Here is a 22,501-nt window from a genome sequence, read left to right on the forward strand (position 1 = left end):
CCGGTGAATGGGAGGGGACGGGGAGGGAGCCCAGCAGCTTGGCTGGAGGAGATGGATCCCGTCTCTGGGAACCTAGATCCATCTGTCTGGGCGCGGTCCGAGGGAACGGCAGCGAGGAGGTGACTTACTTCCTGCTCTTTCACTCCGGTTCTATGGCTGCAATATCCAAGTGCCTCCCCATCTTCAGTGGATTCACGGCCACGAACCCAGGTGGGGAAACTGAGTCACGGAGCAGCTAAATGACTCGTTCAGGGTCATACAGGAAGTCTGGCAGAGCAGGGACTCAAACCCAGTCTCCCCAGTCCCAGACTGGCGCTGTGACTGTTCCCCACCCTTCTCCTCTCCGGAGCACTGATTGTGGGCCGTGAATGCCAAATCCGGGTGGCCCACGCCCATGTGTGTCATTTCCCTGGGGAGTGGTGGGTAGACGGCCGGCACCTGGCATGCCAGGCTTGAGAAGCACCTAGGCGCGGGACTGGGGGAGCGGTTTCTCGGTGGGAATTCGGGTTTGTTACCCACATGGCCCCTGTGCCTCGTGGGAGTTGTAGTTTGGCTGCCCCTGTGGGCCCGGCAGCTTGGTTGGAATAATCTTCCGTGAGGCACAGCGGTGGCTCCGCAGAAAGAGCGACCACGGTGCATCCTGGGAGATGTAGTCCAGGCAGAGAGCCGGGCCCATGGAGGTGGACAAGGGGCATGCAGCGTCTGAACTATGCCTCCCCTGAGGCACCGGAATGACAATTCCAAATGGAAATTTTCAACTGTTTCACCGCAGATGTGAGACTTAGTGTGGGGGGGGGCACCCCCATTTTCCAATAGTCTCTGCCGCAGGGCCTGGTACGAGGGAGACCAAGAGCAGTGTTGCCAACTCCCTTAAAGCCCCAGCTGCTGGAGTCATGCTATTCCAGGGGAAGTTGCCAGCTGTTCTGGTTTGATCTGCGGGGCCATCTCCTCGCTGGTGGTCCCGGTGATTGCTAAATCTGAGCCTGATGTGACTGCTCACACTGAACGAGGCCAGCCCCCGCGCTCAGCGTACCCTGGGAGAACCGCTGGCTGGCAAACCAGGCCTGCTTCCCATTAAGGTTCCACGGCTGAATGGCTGCGCAGGGGTTAATGGGTGCTGAGTGAATGTCGCAAGCATCCTAGCCTCGTCAGAGATGGGTGGAAGCCACATCTTGCGTCATGAAAGGTTGATCAGTCAGTTATTAGAACACCTGTGAATCAGATGTAAATGGAGCTCGGGTAGGAGTACAGAGGTTATTTTACTTCTGCATTTGGCACTGGTACGATCTCCAGCTTCCTCCGCCCCTGCTCTAACCACTAGCCCCCACTCCCCTCCCAGAACCAGGAGAGAACCCAGGAGTCCAGGCTCCCAGCCCCTCTGCTCCAACCGACCAGCCCCCACTCCCCTCCCAGAGCCGGGGAGAGAACCCAGGCGTCCTAGCTCCCAGCCTCCCCCTGCTCTGACCACTAGCCCTCACTGCCCTTTAGTGCAGCGTTTGTGGTGAGAAATGTGATGAGGCGTTTACCACTGCCCTTGGCAGCCTGCCCTTCCCTCGAGAGGAGCCGGCAGGGCTAATTGCAGGCTGATGAGATCCGACTTCAAGGTGAACCGATGTGAAATATCTCCAGCGTTGTAGGTCAGTTCCTATCTGCGCTGGTTCCCAGCAGAGGGGTCCTGCTGGCGCACCGCGCTTCTCCAGTCGCTCCAGTTCCCGGTACAGGCCTGAAAGCTCCTCTGCCCCCTTTCCGGCCTGCCTCCAGGCACCCCAGCCTCTCCGCAGTCTCCCACCCTCCAGCCGGCATGCGGGTCCGCTTCTGCCTGCTGACCTCCCCAGCAGCCTTCCCGGCAGGCAATGTCTCTCCGTTCCCCGATCATGTAGTCCGACCCCCTGCGGGACACAGGCTGGAGGATTTCACTCCCCGGATCGGGTCCCGTCTGGGCTGGCCGGCGAGAGACAGGCACTCCAAGTAGCCGTCCTTGGGCAGGGGATGATTTGAACCCAGCGTGTTTAGTGTGTGTGCGTTGTGTCTCGGGGGTGTGCCCACGCTAGGAGGAAAGGGAGCCGGTTGAGTGGCAGGTACCGTGTGGCCACGCTCCAGCTGCCTTGTGCACTCCCAGTCGTGCCCACTCTTGGCCCCGTGTGGTCCGTGGGGGGAACCCCCTTCAGCGCGACAGCCCTTCTCGAGGGTCCACTCTCTTGGCGGTCCAGCCCCTCCACCTCCTGGAGCCGCACCTCTTGGAGCCTTAGCCTGCCTGTCTCTGCCATGGGCCCCCTCAGAGAGTCCCCTCGCTCGGGACCCCCAGGCCCTCCATTCCCAGAGGGAATAATGCCCCTGTTCTCTAGGCTGGAGCGACTCCCAGCCAGCGTAAAACAGGGGGGGTTAGTGAGCATCTGAACCCAGCCCAGGAAACTCTCCGGGCCTCAGGCCTGGCCTCCCTCAGCACAGCACATCTAGGTCTGTCCCGCATCCAGGGGGGCTCTGGGGGCTCCCTCTCTCCAGCGCAGCAGCCCCCTCCTTCCAGCCGATCATCCCATATCACCTGCCCCAACAGCTCCTCCGTCCCAGGTAAACAGGTCGCTGGGGCCCTCTCTCTTCGTCCTTTGTTCCTCTCTGGCTGGAACTGGTTGGTCAGGTCAGCGGGGTCTCTCCACAGCCCTCTGTCCTCCCACTGGCCAGAACCGGCTGTCGGCCAAGCTGGGATGGGCCTCTTAGTCACCAGGTCACCAGTTGTTGGGGTTCCCCATCTCCAGGCCGTTGTCCGGGGGTCCCAGCTGCCAGGCGAAGTCACAGCTGGTCCTGTGCAACAACAACCCCTCTCCCACCACCTTCTTAAACATGCGGCACACCGGGAAACTGAGGCGCGCACACACTGTTCTTGTAAAACACTACAAAAATCCCCACTTCCTCACAATAGGAGTTTGCCACCTGGTTTAAAAGAAACCCAAAACAGCCCCCACTTTTCTCCTAGTGAAGCTGGAGCCTGTCTCCCCGGCCTGGCTCTGCCTGGGATCTGCCCCAAAATCTCCCCAAGGGCTGATTCCTTCTCAGCTTTGGCAGGCTGATACAGCCAAGGGGTGTCCCCTCTCTGCTCCGTCTGGTCAGATCAGGGCTTTGTGCCAGTCTGCAGAGGCAGGCCCTGCGTCCTCTCCGGCCCAGGCAGCGTGGGACAGGCTGTATGAGACGGTCGGCGAGGGCCCAGCTTCTCCGCCCCCGCACCGGAGCAGCCGGGCCACCCGGTTAAGGATCGGCCCATCCACAGCCAGGTGTGGAGGCTGCTGTGGCTACAGGGGGAGTGGGAGAACCAAAGGATGGGGCTCGTGTGTGTGTGTGTGTGTGTGTGTGTGAGTGTGAGAGAGAGAGAGAGATTCTGGTGTTTTAATTTCTTAACGTTCCTACTCCTTGGGGGCCGAGGCTGGTGGGAGAATCTCTGCTTTTCATTAAAACCAGATCTGTCCGTTCCGAGCCCTGCGGCTGCAGAGCAAAGGTCTCCCAGCTCCTCAGGAGGCAAATGAAAAGAATCAAAACTTGTTTGGGTTTTTTGAAGATTTATTTTTAAGCGACTCTCACGGCTTTTGGGAGCCTGGCTCATGATAATTGGGTTTGGCACGTTGGGGGGTGTGACGATGTGACGCAGCAGGGAGGGGGGAGTGTTGACCTGGGAATGTGCCCTGGGGACGGGAGACCTGAGAGCCTGTCACCTGAGCCAGGAGGGGGAGGGGGAGGTAACACCTCTGCCCAGGAATGTGGACGGAGGATGCAGCAGGGAACCTGCTCGGTGGGTTTAGTTTCAGTTTGGGGCTGGGTGGAGGAACACAGGGAACCCCAGGGCTGGGGTCTAAGCTCCCTGCTCCCCCAGAAGGACTTCACTGAGGGGTCCTGGGTGTACCCACAAGCTCTGTTTTGGACTGTGTTCCTGTTGTCCAATAAATCTTCTGTTTTACTGGCTGGCTGAGAGTCTCAGTGAATCCCAGGAAGAGGGGTGCAGGGCCTGGACTCCCCCACACTCCGTGACAGGGGGTTGTATGGGAACGTGTGTTCAAAATCCAGGAGTCAGGTCCTGAAACGCTGAGAAAAAAATCACAAGATAGATTTTTAAAAAGGTCCTTTTGTATGAGGTTTGTGAGCACTGCCCAGACCCTCCCCAGCCGAGATCAGGGGCCCCTGTTGTGCCAGGCGCTGCCCAGACCCTGCTGCCCAGCCGAGAGCAGCGCCCCCGGTGCCCACTGTTCAATTTGGGGTGACAACCGCTTTCCTTCCTGCTCTGTTTGGTGTCTGTGCCGCGCTGGAAATGCCCCTATGTGGTGTTCCCATGGAAACCCCAGCTCCGTTTTCTGGATCGACCCCCTGTTCCTGGAAGCCAGGCTGGTCTCAGCGCTGCGTAAAAATAACCCCCCCGGTTCCCCGTGGGAGCCCGATCCAGGGACCCCGCCACTCCTCTGCCATCTCGGTGCGGCCGAGCACATGCCAAGCTGTACAGTGCCAGGACTCGCAGCTCCCCCAGGGAAGAGCTGGTATCCCCTTTGAGCCTGAGCGTGGCATTTACAAGGGCACAGAGTCCCCATCCTCTTGAGCCCAGGCCAGGGAATTGCACTGAGCCCAGCTGCCTGGGTCAGACCAAAGCATTTCAGCCCCCAGGAGATCAGCTGGCATGGACCTCAGGAGGGAGCGAGGGGCCCCCAGCACCTGAGCCCCCTGCGGGGGCAGGGGGCTATCAGATGAGCCAGGCCCCCCGATCCAGCAGGTGACCTGCGCCCCATGCTGCAGGGGAAGGGGAAAACCGCCCCCAGGTCCCTGCCAATCTGAGCTGGGGACAATCCCATCCCTGCCCTGAGCGTGGTGCCCTGAGCCAGCCCACGCAGCTCAAGTGGCTCCCCATGGGGCAGGCAGGAAGGGGACAATGGGAGTCGGGGGCTGTGGTGGGCCGCGCTGAGCACCTGTCTGCAGCTGCAGGGACTAAAACCCTGGGAAATCTGGCCCTGAGTCACCCAGGGGCAGAGTGTGGGGCACCCAGGCTGCCAGCCGCCTAACCACGAGCCCCTCCTTCCTCCCGGGCCCTAGAGCAGGTGTGGTAATCCCGTCCCAGTGCTGCTCCTTCCCAGCCGGTCCAGGCAAAGCCCCTTTCTCCCGGGCGCCTGGCTGCGGGGGCTGAAAGGCCTCGGCCCAGTTCAAACCCCAGAGCTGCCAGCCCTTGCCCCAGCCACCTTGCGTCAGCAAATTGAGTCCCGGCTCCCCTCCAGTGCTGCAGATTGCCTCATTAGCAGATCACGAGCCAGTTGTGCTCATCGCAAGGAGCTGGATTAGCCTGGCTGGGTTGCCGCGGGGCAGACCAGAGGCTAGGGGGATGGGTGCGCACTGTTAGGAAGGGGCCCACAACCGGGTGGGGGGGAGGGGGTGTGGCAGTCAAAGCAGCTGCATTGAGCCCAGTCACTTGTGCTGGAGCAGAGCGTGCTGCAGAAAGGCCCTCACAGCCCCAGAACAGGCCGTGGGATTCCTGGGTGCAGGGCTGGGACCCCTGGGAGTCCTCTGCCCCTGCTCGAGTACCCCCCTGCCGGAGCAGGGGCAGCTCCCTGGAGAAAGGAGATGCAATATTCCCCGGCGGCAGCAAGCAGCTCCTGCGGGGGCAGGGGGCTGCCTCCCACGCCCCCCGCACGTCAGTCCCCAGCCCAGAAGAGCAGGAGGCGGTTGCTAGGTGACGGACGGGTGCCCCCCCCCGCACACTGCACAATGCGGGCACGTGGCAGAGGGCTCCGGGGGCCCGCGTGGGATGGAGCCGCAGCACTGCAGCACAGGGGTCAAGGAAATCCACCCAGGGGGTCTCCAGCCCCTGCACGTGGGACCCTCAGGCCTGCGCTGCTTTAACCCCTTCGCCCCCAGCCTGCCCGGAGCCGGCTGTGAGGAGTCCTAACCCAGCCAGCAGGCCTGAGGCTGGATCAAAGCCAGGCTGGGACGGAGACCAGCTGCTCTTCTTAATCCGTGATTGATATGGCGGTAGATCAGTGCTAGCACCCAGCAGTCCTGGCTCCCAGCCCCTCTCTAACCACCAGCCCACATGCCCCTCCCAGAGCCTGGAGAGAACCCAGGAGTCCTGGCTCCGAGCCCCCCCTGCTCTGACCCCCCACTCCCCTTCCAGAGCCTGGAGAGAACCCAGGGGTCCTGGCTCCCAGCCTCCCTGCTCTCACCCACCAGACCGCACACTCCTCCCAGAACCTGGAGAGAACCCAGGAGTCCTGGCTCCCAGCCCCTGCAGCCCACTCCCTACGGAAACACCCACACATGACTCTCCTCCCATCCCCCTGCTGGGCCCTGGCATGTCCGTGGGCTCATCCCACCACTGCCAGCCTGTGCCCCTGCCCTGGGTTTGCTTGGCCTGGGGCTGGAGCTGGGAACGTGCCCTGAGCCGTCAGCTGGCGGAGGGGCTCCCCGCGTGGGTAGAGCCCGGTGCGGGCACGGCGGCTCCTTCCCTGCTGGAGCGGGTCCCAGCTCCAGGTGAGTCCAGCCGGCCTGGAAGGGAGTCAGCACCAGCGGGCCCAAGCACCAAGGTTCTCATCCACTCGGCCTGCCACTGCCTGCCTGATTTGGGGGTGCTTTGCCCACCTGGGCCCATCTAGCCCAGCCTTGGGTCTCCCACAGGAGCAGAAAGCCCTCAGGGTGGGCCAGCCTGTCCCCTCAGCCGAATTGTCTCTGCTCACTGTGATCGAGTGGGTGGGCCTCAGGACATCTGGATTCTATTCCCAAGCAAAAGGATAGGACCATCTGTGACGATGTGACGCAGCAGGGAGGGGGGAGTGTTGACCTGGGAATGTGCCCTGGGGACGGGAGACCTGAGAGCCTGCCACCTGAGCCAGGAGGGGGAGGGGGAGGTAACACCTCTGCCCAGGAATGTGGACGGAGGCTGCAGCAGGGAACCTGCTGGGTGGGTTTAGTTTCAGTTCGGGGCTGGGTGGAGGAACACAGGGAACCCCAGGGCTGGGGTCTAAGCTCCCTGCTCCCCCAGAAGGACTTGACTGAGGGGTCCTGGGTGTCCCCACAAGCTCTGTTTTGGACTGTGTTCCTGTTGTCCAATAAACCTTCTGTTTTACTGGCTGGCTGAGAGTCTCAGTGAATCCCAGGAAGAGGGGTGCAGGGCCTGGACTCCCCCACACTCCGTGACAACTGGTGGCAGCGGTGGGATCTACTGCACCCCGTGAACGGCGCTTCCTGCAGTAAGTGACTGGGGAACAGTAAAACGAAGGGGGATTGACGGGGACCAGGTGTGCTGAAGATTCAGAGAGAGACGGTTTCAGGGGGTGGTTAACCCCTGGGAGTGTGTGACCAGAGAGAAGGACTTTTGCAGTAACAGGGTCCCCCGGGGGATTGCAGCGAGCGGTCCCAGGGGCGGAGGAGTCTGCAGCTCGACCCTGGCAAAGAGGTGGTGACCTCAAGAAGGACTGGCACACTAGGGGCTTTTCCTGGAAACCGTGGACAGCTGCCCGGCCTGCGAGTGGCCAGCCGGGAGATGTACGCTAAACGCCTGAAGAGCGACCTGGTGGAGCTGTGCAGGCAGAGGGGGCTGCACGTCGGGAGGTCCACCAAGGAACAGCTGATTGCCCAGTTGGAGGAGAGGGATCGCTTGGATGACCCGATCCCTGTCCCTGAGGGAAGCCGCCCGGCGGACGCAGCGTGGGCCCTGGGGCCTGACCAGGCTGGGAGGGGTCAGACTGCTGCCCAGGACACCCCGAGACCCTTCCTACCTATGCCTGGGGGAGGGGTTGTGGGAAGCCCAGCGAATACCGAGGGCCCCCTGACCCCAGCAGCCAGCAGGGGATCCTCCCAGCGGAGCTCCCCATCCCTGGAGCGGATGCGGCTGGAATGGGAGAGGGAGAGGAAAATGAGGGAGCTGGAGGATCATGAAAAACAACGTCAACATGAGGAGAAACAACGTCAACATGAGCAGGAGGAGAAGGAGAAACAACGTCAACATGAGCAGGAGGAGAAGGAGAAACAACGTCAACATGAGCAGGAGGAGAAGGAGAAACAAAGACAGCATGAACTGGAGCTGGCCAGGCTGAGGAGCAGTGGGGCCCCGGCTGCGGTGAGTGCCGGGGGACCCAAGACTGCAAGGAGCTTTGATAAGTGCTTCCTGGCCCAGCGGAAGGAGGGGGAGGACATAGATAGCTTCCTGACGGCCTTTGAGAATGCCTGCGAGCTGCACAGGGTTGACCCTGCAGACAGGCTCCAGTTCCTCACCCCCTTACTGGACCCCAAAGCCGTGGAGGTCTACAGCCGGATGACAGGGGCAGAGGCAGGGGACTATGAACTGTTCAAACAGGCCCTGCTCCGTGAGTTTGGGCTGACCCCCGAGATGTACCGGAGAAGGTTCCGGAGTCAGCGTAAAACGCCTGAGGTCACCTACCTACAACTGGTCAACAGGATGCAGGGATATGCCCGCAAGTGGACAGCGGGGGCCCAAACTAAAGAGGACCTGCTTGACCTGTTTGTACTGGAGCACCTGTATGAACAGTGCCCTTCCGACCTGAGGCTGTGGCTGGTGGACAAAAAGCTCGCGAACCCCCAGCATGCAGGGCAGCTGGCCGACGAGTTTGTGAAAAGTCGGTCAGGGGGTAGCCGGGAGGAGTCCCAAAAGAACAGGCCCCCCCCGATGCAGAGAGAGAGTCACCATGGGGCCTCCCAGCGGGGAAATAGGGAGAACCCCCTCCAAAGGGGAACGCCTGGTGTCGGGCCCCTCCGACCCGTTCGAGGGGACCAACGTGATCTGAGCTGCTATCACTGTGGCCAGAGAGGCCACGTACGGGCCCAGTGCCCCGGGCTCAGGGACAAACTGAGCAGACCCAACCTACCCAGGGTTAACTGGGTAGGGACTCAGCTGGACGAGGGGCAGGCGACCCAGGAAAGGGGGTCTACCAGTTTGCCACCTGCTCAGGAGGGAAGAGTACCCCCAGCCAGCCCCGCCAGAGGGCTGGAGGCTCTGGACTCAGGGTGCTCGGTTTACAGGGTGGGTGCGGGGCTGTCCCTCCGGAGAGAGTGCCTTGTTCCCCTGGAGGTGGATGGGAGGAAGGTCAATGGATACTGGGATACGGGCGCGGAGGTGACGCTGGCCCGGCCCGAGGTGGTGGCCCCAGATCGGGTGGTGCCCAACACCTACCTGACCCTGAGGGGGGTGGGCGGGACCCCATTTAAGGTGCCCGTGGCAAGGGTACACCTGAAATGGGGGACCAAGGAGGGCCCCAAGGATGTGGGGGTACACCACCATTTGCCCACTGAAGTTTTGATGGGGGGAGACCTAGAGGACTGGCCAAGCGACCCCCAGGCCGCCCTGGTTGTGACCCGTAGCCAGAGCCGGCGAGGGGCACTGCGACCTGACCCTGGGGAGGGTACCACACTGGAGGCGCGAGACCCTACTCGGGTGGGGAGGGAGCGCCGAGGGGCACGGCTCAGAGAGGCTGCGGCCTCAGACCTGGCCACGGAGGGGGAACCGGGCCCCATCCCTTCCCCAGCCGCTGAGTTCCAGGCCGAGTTGAGGAAAGATCCCTCCTTGCAGAAGCTCAGGGACCTGGCCGACCTCAGTGAGGGACGGACCATGAGGAGAGGCTGCCAGGAGAGGTTCCTGTGGGAGAAGGGGTTCCTGTACCGAGAATGGGCTCCCCCAGGGGAAGGGGAGTCCTGTGGGATCAGGAGGCAGCTGGTGGTCCCCCAGAAGTACCGCCGCAAGCTCCTGTCCCTGGCCCATGACATCCCCCTCGCAGGGCACCAGGGAATCCGGCGCACCCGGCAGAGGTTGCTACAGAACTTTTACTGGCCCGGGGTCTTTACCACCGTCCGGCAGTATTGCCGATCCTGTGACCCCTGTCAAAGGGTGGGGAAGGCCCGGGACAAGGGGAAAGCGGCGTTGAGACCTTTGCCCATCATAGAGGAGCCTTTCCAGAAGGTGGCCATGGACATCGTGGGGCCTCTCAGCAAGACGACCCGGTCGGGGAAGAAATACATTCTGGTGGTGGTAGATTTCGCCACCCGCTACCCCGAGGCAGTGCCCTTAGCTTCCATTGAAGCAGACACCGTGGCAGATGCGCTCCTGACCATTTTCAGCCGAGTGGGGTTCCCCAGGGAAGTCTTGACAGACCAAGGCTCCAACTTCATGTCGGCCCTGCTCCGGTGCTTGTGGGAGAAATGTGGGGTCCGGCATGACTGGGCCTCAGCGTATCACCCCCAGTCCAATGGGCTGGTGGAGAGGTTTAACGGGACGCTAAAGATGATGCTGAAAACCTTTATGAACCAGCACCCGCAGGATTGGGACAAGTACTTACCTCACCTGCTGTTCGCGTACAGGGAGGTGCCCCAGGAGTCTACCGGATTTTCGCCTTTCGAACTGTTATATGGAAGGAGGGTGAGGGGCCCCCTGGACCTGATGAGAGACGAGTGGGAGGGGAAGGCCACTCCCGATGGAGAGTCAGTGGTGGAGTATGTCCTGACCTTCCGAGAGAGACTGGCTGAACTCATGGGCCTGGCCAGGGAGAATCTGGCCAGAGCCCAGAGGAAGCAGAAGGTCTGGTATGACCGCACAGCGCGGGCCCGTGCCTACGCCACCGGGGATCAGGTGATGGTTCTCATCCCCGTGAGAAAGAACAAACTACAGGCCGCCTGGGAGGGCCCGTTCAAGGTCGTCAAGCAGCTCAATGAGGTAAACTATGTGGTGGAGCTGTCGAACCGGGCCCACCACCGCCGGGTGTACCATGTGAATATGATGAAGCCATATTATGCCAGGGGGAATGTGGTGTTAGCTGTGTGTGGTCAGTGGGAGGAGCAGGGAGATGACCCTTTAGTAGATCTATTCCCTGGGACCAGAGCTGGTTCCCCCCTGGAAACAATCCCCCTCTCGGATCAGCTCACCCCTGCCCAGCAAGCTGAGGTCAGGGGGGTGCTGCATCCGTACCGACAGCTGTTTTCCAACCAGCCTGGACGCACTAATCGGACTGTCCACCGGGTGCAGACAGGGTCGCACCCGCCGATAAGATGCTCCCCCTTCCGAGTCACAGGGGAAACTGCTCAGGACCTGGAAAGAGAGGTCCGGGACATGCTGGCTTTGGGGGTGATCCAGCCATCGGCCAGCCCTTGGGCCTCGCCGGTGGTGCTGGTCCCCAAAAAGGATGGGTCAGTCCGGTTCTGTGTGGACTATCGGAAGCTCAATGCCATCACTGTATCGGATGCCTACCCCATGCCCAGGCCGGACGAGCTCCTAGACAAGCTGGGAGGAGCTCGGTACCTTACCACCATGGACCTTACAAAGGGCTACTGGCAAGTGCCGCTGGATGCAGATGCCCGGCTGAAATCGGCCTTTATCACCCCTCTGGGGCTCTATGAGTTTCTGACCCTGCCTTTCGGCCTCAAGGGAGCGCCGGCCACCTTCCAGCGCCTGGTGGACCAGCTCCTGAGGGGGATGGAGAGTTTTGCCGTGGCGTATATTGACGACATCTGTGTCTTTAGCCAGACCTGGGAGGACCACGTGTCCCAGGTTAGACAAGTGCTGGACCGACTCCAGGGGGCTGGGCTGACTGTCAAAGCGGAGAAGTGCAAGGTGGGGATGGCTGAAGTATCTTACCTGGGCCATCGGGTGGGGAGCGGCCGCCTAAAGCCGGAACCGGCCAAGGTGGAGGTGATCAGAGACTGGCCCGCTCCCCACACCAAAAAGCAGGTCCAAGCCTTTATGGGGATGGCAGGATACTACCGAAGATTTGTGCCCCACTTTAGCGCCATAGCCACCCCCATCACTGCGCTATGCAAGAAGGGGAAGCCAGACAAGGTGGTCTGGACCGAGCAGTGCCAGGAGGCTTTCCGGGCGCTGAAGGAGGCTCTGGTCAGTGGCCCAGTTCTAGCAAACCCAGACTTTGACAAGCCCTTTGTGGTGTTCACCGACGCCTCCGACACGGGACTGGGGGCGGTGTTAATGCAGGAGGATGAAAAGGGGGAGAGACACCCCATCGTGTACCTGAGCAAGAAGTTGCTACCCCGGGAGCGACACTACGCGGCCATCGAGAAGGAGTGCCTGGCCATGGTGTGGGCCCTCAAGAAACTAGAGCCCTATCTCTTCGGGCGACACTTCACCGTCTACACCGACCACTCTCCCCTGACCTGGCTGCACCAGATGAAAGGAGCCAATGCCAAGCTCCTGAGGTGGAGCCTGCTCCTGCAGGATTACGACATGGACGTGGTCCATGTGAAGGGAAGTGCCAACCTGATAGCGGATGCGCTGTCCCGGAGAGGGGGCCCCGAACTTCCCCAGGTCACTGGTCACAGTGACCCCGCTCAGTTCAGTCTCGAAGGGGGGAGAGATGTGACGATGTGACGCAGCAGGGAGGGGGGAGTGTTGACCTGGGAATGTGCCCTGGGGACGGGAGACCTGAGAGCCTGCCACCTGAGCCAGGAGGGGGAGGGGGAGGTAACACCTCTGCCCAGGAATGTGGACGGAGGCTGCAGCAGGGAACCTGCTGGGTGGGTTTAGTTTCAGTTCGGGGCTGGGTGGAGGAACACAGGGAACCCCAGGGCTGGGGTCTAAGCTCCCTGCTCCCCCAGAAGGACTTGACTGAGGGGTCCTGGGTGTCCCCACAAGCTCTGTTTTGGACTGTGTTCCTGTTGTCCAATAAACCTTCTGTTTTACTGGCTGGCTGAGAGTCTCAGTGAATCCCAGGAAGAGGGGTGCAGGGCCTGGACTCCCCCACACTCCGTGACACCATCCCCTTCAGTGCCTCGGTTTCCCCCCTGGGGTGTGCGGATAAGGAGACCTCTCCTTTTTGAAATACCTTGAGAGGTTGGGAATAATTTATCCAGGGGAGCACTGATCCTTTCCCAAACTGCTGCTGCAATCTAACCCGTTCCTCTGCGAAGCCTGGATCTTGTGGCAGGGAGTTCCACAGGCTGCTACCATACCACGGGGGGTGTCTTTCCATCTGTGTGAAACTGGCTGCTGCTGTTTCTTCCTTGTCAGCCTCCTGCCTCACCTGTCGGTAGCGCTGACTCTGCCCCATTGCCTGAATTCGCCGGGTCTGGCCTCACCCTCCCAGCCCCCCGGGACGCAGGGCTGATTTCCCCATTGCACTGCGGCCCGGAGAGGCTGGGGGGCTTGGCCAAGGTCCCCCAGGGACTCTGTGCAGCGCCTGGCACAATGGGGCCCCTAATGCGGCTATGATCTAAGTCGGCAGGGCGTGGGACGTGGGCCCAGCGCGGCCCGGCTCAGCCCCCTGGCGTCTCACGGGGGGAGATGTACGTGCCAACAGGCTGGGCAGGATTGGTCCTATGGCGGGGGAGGGGATGGCGTAGCCATCTGCAGCGGGGGGGGGGGGGTACATGCTGCGTTTCTGGCTCTGGGTCACGAGCTCGGCAGAGGGCACGGCGGGGAGTGAGCCCCGGCCTGGCCTGAGCTGGGAGGCAGGAGTCCACTGATGAGCCATTGGGCCTCCGCCAGCGTCTCTGGTCACACACTGACCCCATGGCCCATGTGTTTCGCTGGGTCGCTCTATCCACTAGCCCCCACTGCCTGCCCGGAGCCGGGGAGAGAACCCAGGAGTCCCAGCTCCCAGCCCCCCCATCCTGTAACCCACCAGCCCCCACTCCCCTCCCCGAGCCAGGGAGAGAACCCCAGGAGTCCTGGCTCCCAGCCCCCCCTGCTCTAACCCATCAGCCCCCCTGCCCTCCCAGAGCCGGGGAGAGAACGTGGGAGTGGGGGCTGGGGAGTAGAACAGGGGGCTGGCGCTGCCTTGCTCTGGGTGTAGGACGGTTCCCTTCTCTCTGGGGAGTGGTGCAGGGCGACTCTGCTGGGACCGTGTGTTGCACCCTGACTGAGGGGGTGGCGCCCCCTGCTGACCATACGGCTGCTACACTCCCCCGCCGTTGCATGCGGAGCAGGGACCGTGTCTGTTAGGTGCGTGGACCCCAGCACAACGGAGCCCTGATCTCAGCTGGGGGGCAGGTAGCCGGTCTGGGCAGTGCCTGGCAGAATGGGGGCCCAATCTTCAACCAGCGGGCTCCAGGGGGCTAGTTAATCACATATGTACCCCAGTCCCATGGTGTGCGGGGGTGTGACGAAACAGGACTGTTCTTAATGTTTCCTCTGAATAGTGTGGGAGTGCCTCAGTTTCCCCCATGCAGTTCTTAAGTATCTAGGGGGTGGGGTAAGGGTGTATGATGGTTGCAGAGCCCTAGAGGGCAGGTGTGGGCAGGGGTCTGCACACAGAGAATGGCCGACACCCTGTTTCCTGGCCACTGATGGCCTGGGCCCTTCCCCCCTGCAAGGTGAGAGCTAAAGGGTTGGAGAACAAAGGGATCCGGTGACCTCCCGGCCCGGGAAAGGGACAAAGCCCAGAGGAGGAGGGGCTGGAGGGAGTTTCAGTTTGGGGCTGGCTGGGACATGGAGTGAAGGGCAGACGGGGTTGTCTGGCTCACTGCCCCCAAAATGGACCCAGCTGAGGGGTCCAGTTCTCTGCATCTACAAGCTCTGTGTCAGACCATGTCCCTGTCGTCTAATAAACCTGTGTTACTGGCTGGCTGAGAGTCCCGTCTGACTGCGGAGTTGGGGGGCAGGACCCTCTGGCCCCCACAGGACCCCGCCTGGGGGGACTCACTGGGGGAAGCGCCTGGAGGGACAGAGGAGGCTGAAGGCTCCGAGGTCAGACCCAGGAAGGGGGAAGCCGGGGGAGCTGTGTGTCCTGCAGACAGGCTGCTCCCCGAGAGGAGACTGCCCCAGAGTCCTGCCTGGCTTCGCAGGGAGCAGCTCCAGAGCATCGCCCGGGGACGCCGTGACAGGAGGGTGGAGGAATTTCTCCCTGTTAGTCATGGGTCAGCTCTGCCCCAAAGCCTGGCACTGGAACCCCGGACATGCCCACTGTTCACAGCCACGAAGATCCAGTGGCGGTCAGTTCCACCGACCAGCCACACAGAGCTGGGTCCGAGCGCTGTGCCCATGGAGCGGGGCTGGACAGAGGAGCCCCCCCCTACCCCCGCTGCCCCCAGCGCTCATGGGCTGACCCCCTCTCTCTGCCTTTGCCTCCCCAGGGCCGCCATGTCAAGACAGGGCAGCTGGCCGCCATCAAAGTCATGGACGTCACCGAGGTAAGAAGGATGGGGGGTGGGGCACGCCTACGTCAGCCCTGCAACGGCTGCCCCTTTCCTGGGGGCGCCCAGTCTCCCCCCTTTCGCTCTGCATCCCTCCCATTCCCCGGCCTGCTGCGGGGGCTGGGCTCAGCCGCCCGTCTGTGTCTGCCCCCTGCTGCCACGGCAGGCCGGGCTCTGCTGAGTGAAACCCGTCTCCTCCTCTCCGGCGATCCCTGGCCCGTTCGCCCCCCTGCTCTGGGGCGCCCGGCGCTCCTCTGCCCCTGGGGGCTTATATCCCAGCCTAGCTCTGCCAGCCTCCATCCCCTGAGCAGCCTGGCATCCCTCCTCTGCACCCGGGCACATGCACCTCCCCCAGTCGAGGGGGAACTGGCAGGGCTGGGCTGGCAGGGGCTGCGGGTCGGGAGTGAGGGGTACCGGCAGAGCTGGGGGGAGCCCAGGGCTAGCAGGGGCTGCGGGTCGGGAGTGAGGGGTACCGGCAGAGCTGGGGGGGAGCCCAGGGCTAGCAGGGGCTGCGGGTCGGCAGTGAGGGGCAGAGGCAGAGCTGGGGGGAGCCCAGGGCTAGCAGGGGCTGCGGGTCGGGAGTGAGGGGCACCGGCAGAGCTGGGGGGAGCCCAGGGCTAGCAGGGGCTGCGGGTCGGGAGTGAGGGGCACCGGCAGAGCTGGGGGGAGCCCAGGGCTAGCAGGGGCTGCGGGTTGGGAGTGAGGGGCAGCGGCAGAGCTGGGGGGAGCCCAGGGCTAGCAGGGGCTGCGGGTCGGCAGTGAGGGGCAGCGGCAGAGCTGGGGGGAGCCCAGGGCTAGCAGGGGCTGCGGGTCGGCAGTGAGGGGCAGCGGCAGAGCTGGGGGGAGCCCAGGGCTAGCAGGGGCTGCGGGTCGGCAGTGAGGGACAGAGGCAGAGCTGGGGGGAGCCCAGGGCTAGCAGGGGCTGCGGGTCGGCAGTGAGGGGCAGCGGCAGAGCTGGGGGGAGCCCAGGGCTAGCAGGGGCTGCGGGTCGGCAGTGAGGGGCAGCGGCAGAGCTGGGGGGAGCCCAGGGCTAGCAGGGGCTGCGGGTCGGCAGTGAGGGGCACCGGCAGAGCTGGGCGGAGCCCAGGGCTAGCAGGGGCTGCGGGTCGGCAGTGAGGGACAGAGGCAGAGCTGGGGGGAGCCCAGGGCTAGCAGGGGCTGCGGGTCGGGAGTGAGGGGCACCGACAGAGCTGGGGGGAGCCCAGGGCTAGCAGGGGCTGCGGGTCGGGAGTGAGGGGCACCGGCAGAGCTGGGGGGAGCCCAGGGCTAGCAGGGGCTGCGGGTCGGCAGTGAGGGGCAGCGGCAGAGCTGGGGGGAGCCCAGGGCTAGCAGGGGCTGCGGGTCGGCAGTGAGGGGCACCGGCAGAGCTGGGGGGAGCCCAGGGCTAGCAGGGGCTGCGGGTCGGCAGTGAGGGGCAGCGGCAGAGCTGGGGGGAGCCCAGGGCTAGCAGGGGCTGCGGGTCGGGAGTGAGGGGCAGCGGCAGAGCTGGGGGGGGCGGGAGCCCAGCAGGGGCTGCGGGTCGGCAGTGAGGGGCACCGGCAGAGCTGGGGGGAGCCCAGGGCTAGCAGGGGCTGCGGGTCGGCAGTGAGGGGCAATGGCAGAGCTGGGTGGAGCCCAGGGCTAGCAGGGGCTGCGGGTCGGGAGTGAGGGGTACTGGCAGAGCTGGGGGGACCCAGGGCTAGCAGGGGCTGCGGGTCGGCAGTGAGGGGCACTGGCAGAGCTGGGGGGAGCCCAGGGCTAGCAGGGGCTGCGGGTCGGGAGTGAGGGGTACTGGCAGAGCTGGGGGGAGCCCAGGGCTAGCAGGGGCTGCGGGTCGGCAGTGAGGGGCACTGGCAGAGCTGGGGGGAGCCCAGGGCTAGCAGGGGCTGCGGGTCGGGAGTGAGGGGCACCGGCAGAGCTGGGGGGAGCCCAGGGCTAGCAGGGGCTGCGGGTCGGGAGTGAGGGGCAGAGGCAGAGCTGGGGGGAGCCCAGGGCTAGCAGGGGCTGCGGGTCGGCAGTGAGGGGCAGAGGCAGAGCTGGGGGGAGCCCAGGGCTAGCAGGGGCTGCGGGTCAGCAGTGAGGGGCAGCGGCAGAGCTGGGGGGAGCCCAGGGCTAGCAGGGGCTGCGGGTCGGGAGTGAGGGGCAGCGGCAGAGCTGGGGGGGGCGGGAGCCCAGCAGGGGCTGCGGGTCGGCAGTGAGGGGCAGCGGCAGAGCTGGGGGGAGCCCAGGGCTAGCAGGGGCTGCGGGTCGGGAGTGAGGGGCACCGGCAGAGCTGGGGGGAGCCCAGGGCTAGCAGGGGCTGCGGGTCGGCAGTGAGGGGCAGAGGCAGAGCTGGGGGGAGCCCAGGGCTAGCAGGGGCTGCGGGTCGGCAGTGAGGGGCAGCGGCAGAGCTGGGGGGAGCCCAGGGCTAGCAGGGGCTGCGGGTCGGGAGTGAGGGGCAGCGGCAGAGCTGGGGGGGGCGGGAGCCCAGCAGGGGTTGCGGGTCGGCAGTGAGGGGCACCGGCAGAGCTGGGGGGAGCCCAGGGCTAGCAGGGGCTGCGGGTCGGGAGTGAGGGGCACCGGCAGAGCTGGGGGGAGCCCAGGGCTAGCAGGGGCTGCGGGTCGGGAGTGAGGGGCACCGGCAGAGCTGGGGGGAGCCCAGGGCTAGCAGGGGCTGTGGGTCGGCAGTGAGGGGCAGAGGCAGAGCTGGGGGGAGCCCAGGGCTAGCAGGGGCTGCGGATCGGGAGTGAGGGGCACCGGCAGAGCTGGGGGGAGCCCAGGGCTAGCAGGGGCTGCGGGTCAGCAGTGAGGGGCAGCGGCAGAGCTGGGGGGAGCCCAGGGCTAGCAGGGGCTGCGGGTCGGCAGTGAGGGGCACCGGCAGAGCTGGGGGGAGCCCAGGGCTAGCAGGGGCTGCGGGTCGGCAGTGAGGGGCAGCGGCAGAGCTGGGGGGAGCCCAGGGCTAGCAGGGGCTGCGGGTCGGCAGTGAGGGGCAGCGGCAGAGCTGGGGGGAGCCCAGGGCTAGCAGGGGCTGCGGGTCGGCAGTGAGGGACAGAGGCAGAGCTGGGGGGAGCCCAGGGCTAGCAGGGGCTGCGGGTCGGCAGTGAGGGACAGAGGCAGAGCTGGGGGGAGCCCAGGGCTAGCAGGGGCTGCGGGTCGGGAGTGAGGGGCACCGACAGAGCTGGGGGGAGCCCAGGGCTAGCAGGGGCTGCGGGTCGGGAGTGAGGGGCACCGGCAGAGCTGGGGGGAGCCCAGGGCTAGCAGGGGCTGCGGGTCGGGAGTGAGGGGCAGCGGCAGAGCTGGGGGGGGCGGGAGCCCAGCAGGGGCTGCGGGTCGGCAGTGAGGGGCACCGGCAGAGCTGGGGGAGCCCAGGGCTAGCAGGGGCTGCGGGTCGGGAGTGAGGGGCACCGGCAGAGCTGGGGGGAGCCCAGGGCTAGCAGGGGCTGCGGGTCGGCAGTGAGGGGCAGAGGCAGAGCTGGGGGGAGCCCAGGGCTAGCAGGGGCTGCGGGTCGGCAGTGAGGGGCAGCGGCAGAGCTGGGGGGAGCCCAGGGCTAGCAGGGGCTGCGGGTCGGGAGTGAGGGGCAGCGGCAGAGCTGGGGGGGGCGGGAGCCCAGCAGGGGCTGCGGGTCGGCAGTGAGGGGCACCGGCAGAGCTGGGGGGAGCCCAGGGCTAGCAGGGGCTGCGGGTCGGGAGTGAGGGGCACCGGCAGAGCTGGGGGGAGCCCAGGGCTAGCAGGGGCTGCGGGTCGGCAGTGAGGGGCAGAGGCAGAGCTGGGGGGAGCCCAGGGCTAGCAGGGGCTGCGGGTCGGCAGTGAGGGGCAGCGGCAGAGCTGGGGGGAGCCCAGGGCTAGCAGGGGCTGCGGGTCGGCAGTGAGGGGCAGAGGCAGAGCTGGGGGGAGCCCAGGGCTAGCAGGGGCTGCGGGTCGGCAGTGAGGGGCAGCGGCAGAGCTGGGGGGAGCCCAGGGCTAGCAGGGGCTGCGGGTCGGCAGTGAGGGGCAGAGGCAGAGCTGGGGGGAGCCCAGGGCTAGCAGGGGCTGCGGGTCGGCAGTGAGGGGCAGCGGCAGAGCTGGGGGGAGCCCAGGGCTAGCAGGGGCTGCGGGTCGGCAGTGAGGGGCAGCGGCAGAGCTGGGGGGAGCCCAGGGCTAGCAGGGGCTGCGGGTCGGCAGTGAGGGACAGAGGCAGAGCTGGGGGGAGCCCAGGGCTAGCAGGGGCTGCGGGTCGGGAGTGAGGGGCACCGACAGAGCTGGGGGGAGCCCAGGGCTAGCAGGGGCTGCGGGTCGGGAGTGAGGGGCAGCGGCAGAGCTGGGGGGAGCCCAGGGCTAGCAGGGGCTGCGGGTCGGCAGTGAGGGGCACCGGCAGAGCTGGGGGGAGCCCAGGGCTAGCAGGGGCTGCGGGTCGGCAGTGAGGGGCAGCGGCAGAGCTGGGGGGAGCCCAGGGCTAGCAGGGGCTGCGGGTCGGGAGTGAGGGGCAGCGGCAGAGCTGGGGGGGGCGGGAGCCCAGCAGGGGCTGCGGGTCGGCAGTGAGGGGCACCGGCAGAGCTGGGGGGAGCCCAGGGCTAGCAGGGGCTGCGGGTCGGGAGTGAGGGGTACTGGCAGAGCTGGGGGGAGCCCAGGGCTAGCAGGGGCTGCGGGTCGGCAGTGAGGGGCACTGGCAGAGCTGGGGGGAGCCCAGGGCTAGCAGGGGCTGCGGGTCGGCAGTGAGGGGCACCGGCAGAGCTGGGGGGAGCCCAGGGCTAGCAGGGGCTGCGGGTCGGCAGTGAGGGGCAGAGGCAGAGCTGGGGGGAGCCCAGGGCTAGCAGGGGCTGCGGGTCGGGAGTGAGGGGCACCGGCAGAGCTGGGGGGAGCCCAGGGCTAGCAGGGGCTGCGGGTCGGCAGTGAGGGGCAGAGGCAGAGCTGGGGGGAGCCCAGGGCTAGCAGGGGCTGCGGGTCGGCAGTGAGGGGCAGCGGCAGAGCTGGGGGGAGCCCAGGGCTAGCAGGGGCTGCGGGTCGGGAGTGAGGGGCAGCGGCAGAGCTGGGGGGGGCGGGAGCCCAGCAGGGGCTGCGGGTCGGCAGTGAGGGGCACCAGCAGAGCTGGGGGGAGCCCAGGGCTAGCAGGGGCTGCGGGTCGGCAGTGAGGGGCAGAGGCAGAGCTGGGGGGAGCCCAGGGCTAGCAGGGGCTGCGGGTCGGGAGTGAGGGGCACCGGCAGAGCTGGGGGGAGCCCAGGGCTAGCAGGGGCTGCGGGTCGGCAGTGAGGGGCAGAGGCAGAGCTGGGGGGAGCCCAGGGCTAGCAGGGGCTGCGGGTCGGCAGTGAGGGGCAGCGGCAGAGCTGGGGGGAGCCCAGGGCTAGCAGGGGCTGCGGGTCGGGAGTGAGGGGCAGCGGCAGAGCTGGGGGGGGCGGGAGCCCAGCAGGGGCTGCGGGTCGGGAGTGAGGGGCACCGGCAGAGCTGGGGGGAGCCCAGGGCTAGCAGGGGCTGCGGGTCGGGAGTGAGGGGCACCGGCAGAGCTGGGGGGAGCCCAGGGCTAGCAGGGGCTGCGGGTCGGGAGTGAGGGGCACCGGCAGAGCTGGGGGGAGCCCAGGGCTAGCAGGGGCTGCGGGTCGGCAGTGAGGGGCAGCGGCAGAGCTGGGGGGAGCCCAGGGCTAGCAGGGGCTGCGGGTCGGCAGTGAGGGGCACCGGCAGAGCTGGGGGGAGCCCAGGGCTAGCAGGGTCTGCGGGTCGGCAGTGAGGGGCACCGGCAGAGCTGGGGGGAGCCCAGGGCTAGCAGGGGCTGCGGGTCGGCAGTGAGGGGCAACGGCAGAGGTGGGTGGAGCCCAGGGCTAGCAGGGGCTGCGGGTCGGGAGTGAGGGGTACTGGCAGAGCTGGGGGGAGCCCAGGGCTAGCAGGGGCTGCGGGTCGGCAGTGAGGGGCACTGGCAGAGCTGGGGGGAGCCCAGGGCTAGCAGGGGCTGCGGGTCGGCAGTGAGGGGCAGCGGCAGAGCTGGGGGGAGCCCAGGGCTAGCAGGGGCTGCGGGTTGGGAGTGAGGGGCACCGGCAGGGCTGGGGGGAGCCCAGGGCTAGCAGGGGCTGTGGGTCGGCAGTGAGGGGCACCGGCAGAGCTGGGGGGAGCCCAGGGCTAGCAGGGGCTGCGGGTCGGCAGTGAGGGGCAGAGGCAGAGCTGGGGGGAGCCCAGGGCTAGCAGGGGCTGCGGGTCGGCAGTGAGGGGCACCGGCAGAGCTGGGGGGAGCCCAGGGCTAGCAGGGGCTGTGGGTCGGGAGTGAGGGGCACCGGCAGAGCTGGGGGGAGCCCAGGGCTAGCAGGGGCTGTGGGTCGGCAGTGAGGGGCACCGGCAGAGCTGGGGGGAGCCCAGGGCTAGCAGGGGCTGCGGGTCGGCAGTGAGGGGCAGAGGCAGAGCTGGGGGGAGCCCAGGGCTAGCAGGGGCTGCGGGTCGGGAGTGAGGGGCACCGGCAGAGCTGGGGGGAGCCCAGGGCTAGCAGGGGCTGCGGGTCGGCAGTGAGGGGCACCGGCAGAGCTGGGGGGGCGGGAGCCCAGCAGGGAGGGCTGCCTGTAACCCGGGTCCTTTCCGCCCCGCCAGGACGAGGAGGAGGAAATCAAGCAGGAGATCAACATGCTGAAGAAATACTCCCACCACCGCAACATCGCCACCTACTACGGCGCCTTCATCAAGAAGAGCCCACCCGGGAATGACGACCAGCTGTGGGTGCGTGGGGCCGGCGGGGTGGGGCGGGCTCACATGGCTGCCAGGGCCTGAGAGCACGCGCCGCCGGGGAGACGCATGGATGGGGCCCGCTGCTCGGCCATGTCTGGCACACACAGCACTTGCCCGGTGGCACCCGGGCTCAGAGAACAATTAGACGAGCTGCCTGGCTCTGTGCAGCGCCTGGCGCAGCAGGGCCCCGATCTCACTCTGGACGTGGGGGTGGGTCCATGCAGCGCCTGGCGCAGCGGGGCCCCGATCTCACTCTGGACGTGGGGGTGGGTCCATGCAGCGCCTGGCGCAGCGGGGCCCCGATCTCACTCTGGACGTGGGGGTGGGTCAATGCAGCGCCTGGCGCAGCGGGGCCCCGATCTCACTCTGGACGTGGGGGTGGGTCCATGCAGCGCCTGGCGCAGCGGGGCCCCGATCTCACTCTGGACGTGGGGGTGGGTCAATGCAGCGCCTGGCGCAGCGGGGCCCCGATCTCACTCTGGACGTGGGGGTGGGTCCATGCAGCGCCTGGCGCAGCAGGGCCCTGATCTCACTCTGGACGTGGGGGGGGTGTCTGTGCAGCGCCTGGCGCAGCGGGGCCCTGATCTCACTCTGGAGGTGGGGGGGGGTGTCTGTGCAGCGCCTGGCGCAGCAGGGCCCTAATCTCACTCTGGACGTGGGGGGGGGGTCCGTGCAGCGCCTGGCGCAGCGGGGCCCTGATCTCACTCTGGACGTGGGGGAGGTCCATGCAGCGCCTGGCGCAGCAGGGCTCCAAGCTTGGTC

The 22,501-nt window shown here is 66.0% G+C and overlaps 1 protein-coding gene across 1 annotated transcript in view; it reads left to right on the plus strand.

Moving 5' to 3' along the window:
• MINK1 (misshapen like kinase 1) overlaps positions 1 to 22,501 on the plus strand; it is an 84,842-nt gene that overhangs the window by 21,324 nt on the left and 41,017 nt on the right. The window contains 2 exon segments of the mRNA XM_074941456.1: positions 15,043 to 15,099; positions 21,605 to 21,730. Coding sequence (XP_074797557.1) covers positions 15,043 to 15,099; positions 21,605 to 21,730 — 183 coding nt within the window.

The sequence above is a fragment of the Natator depressus genome, chromosome 28 (genome assembly GCF_965152275.1).
Source record: "Natator depressus isolate rNatDep1 chromosome 28, rNatDep2.hap1, whole genome shotgun sequence".
Lineage (NCBI taxonomy): Eukaryota > Metazoa > Chordata > Testudines > Cheloniidae > Natator > Natator depressus.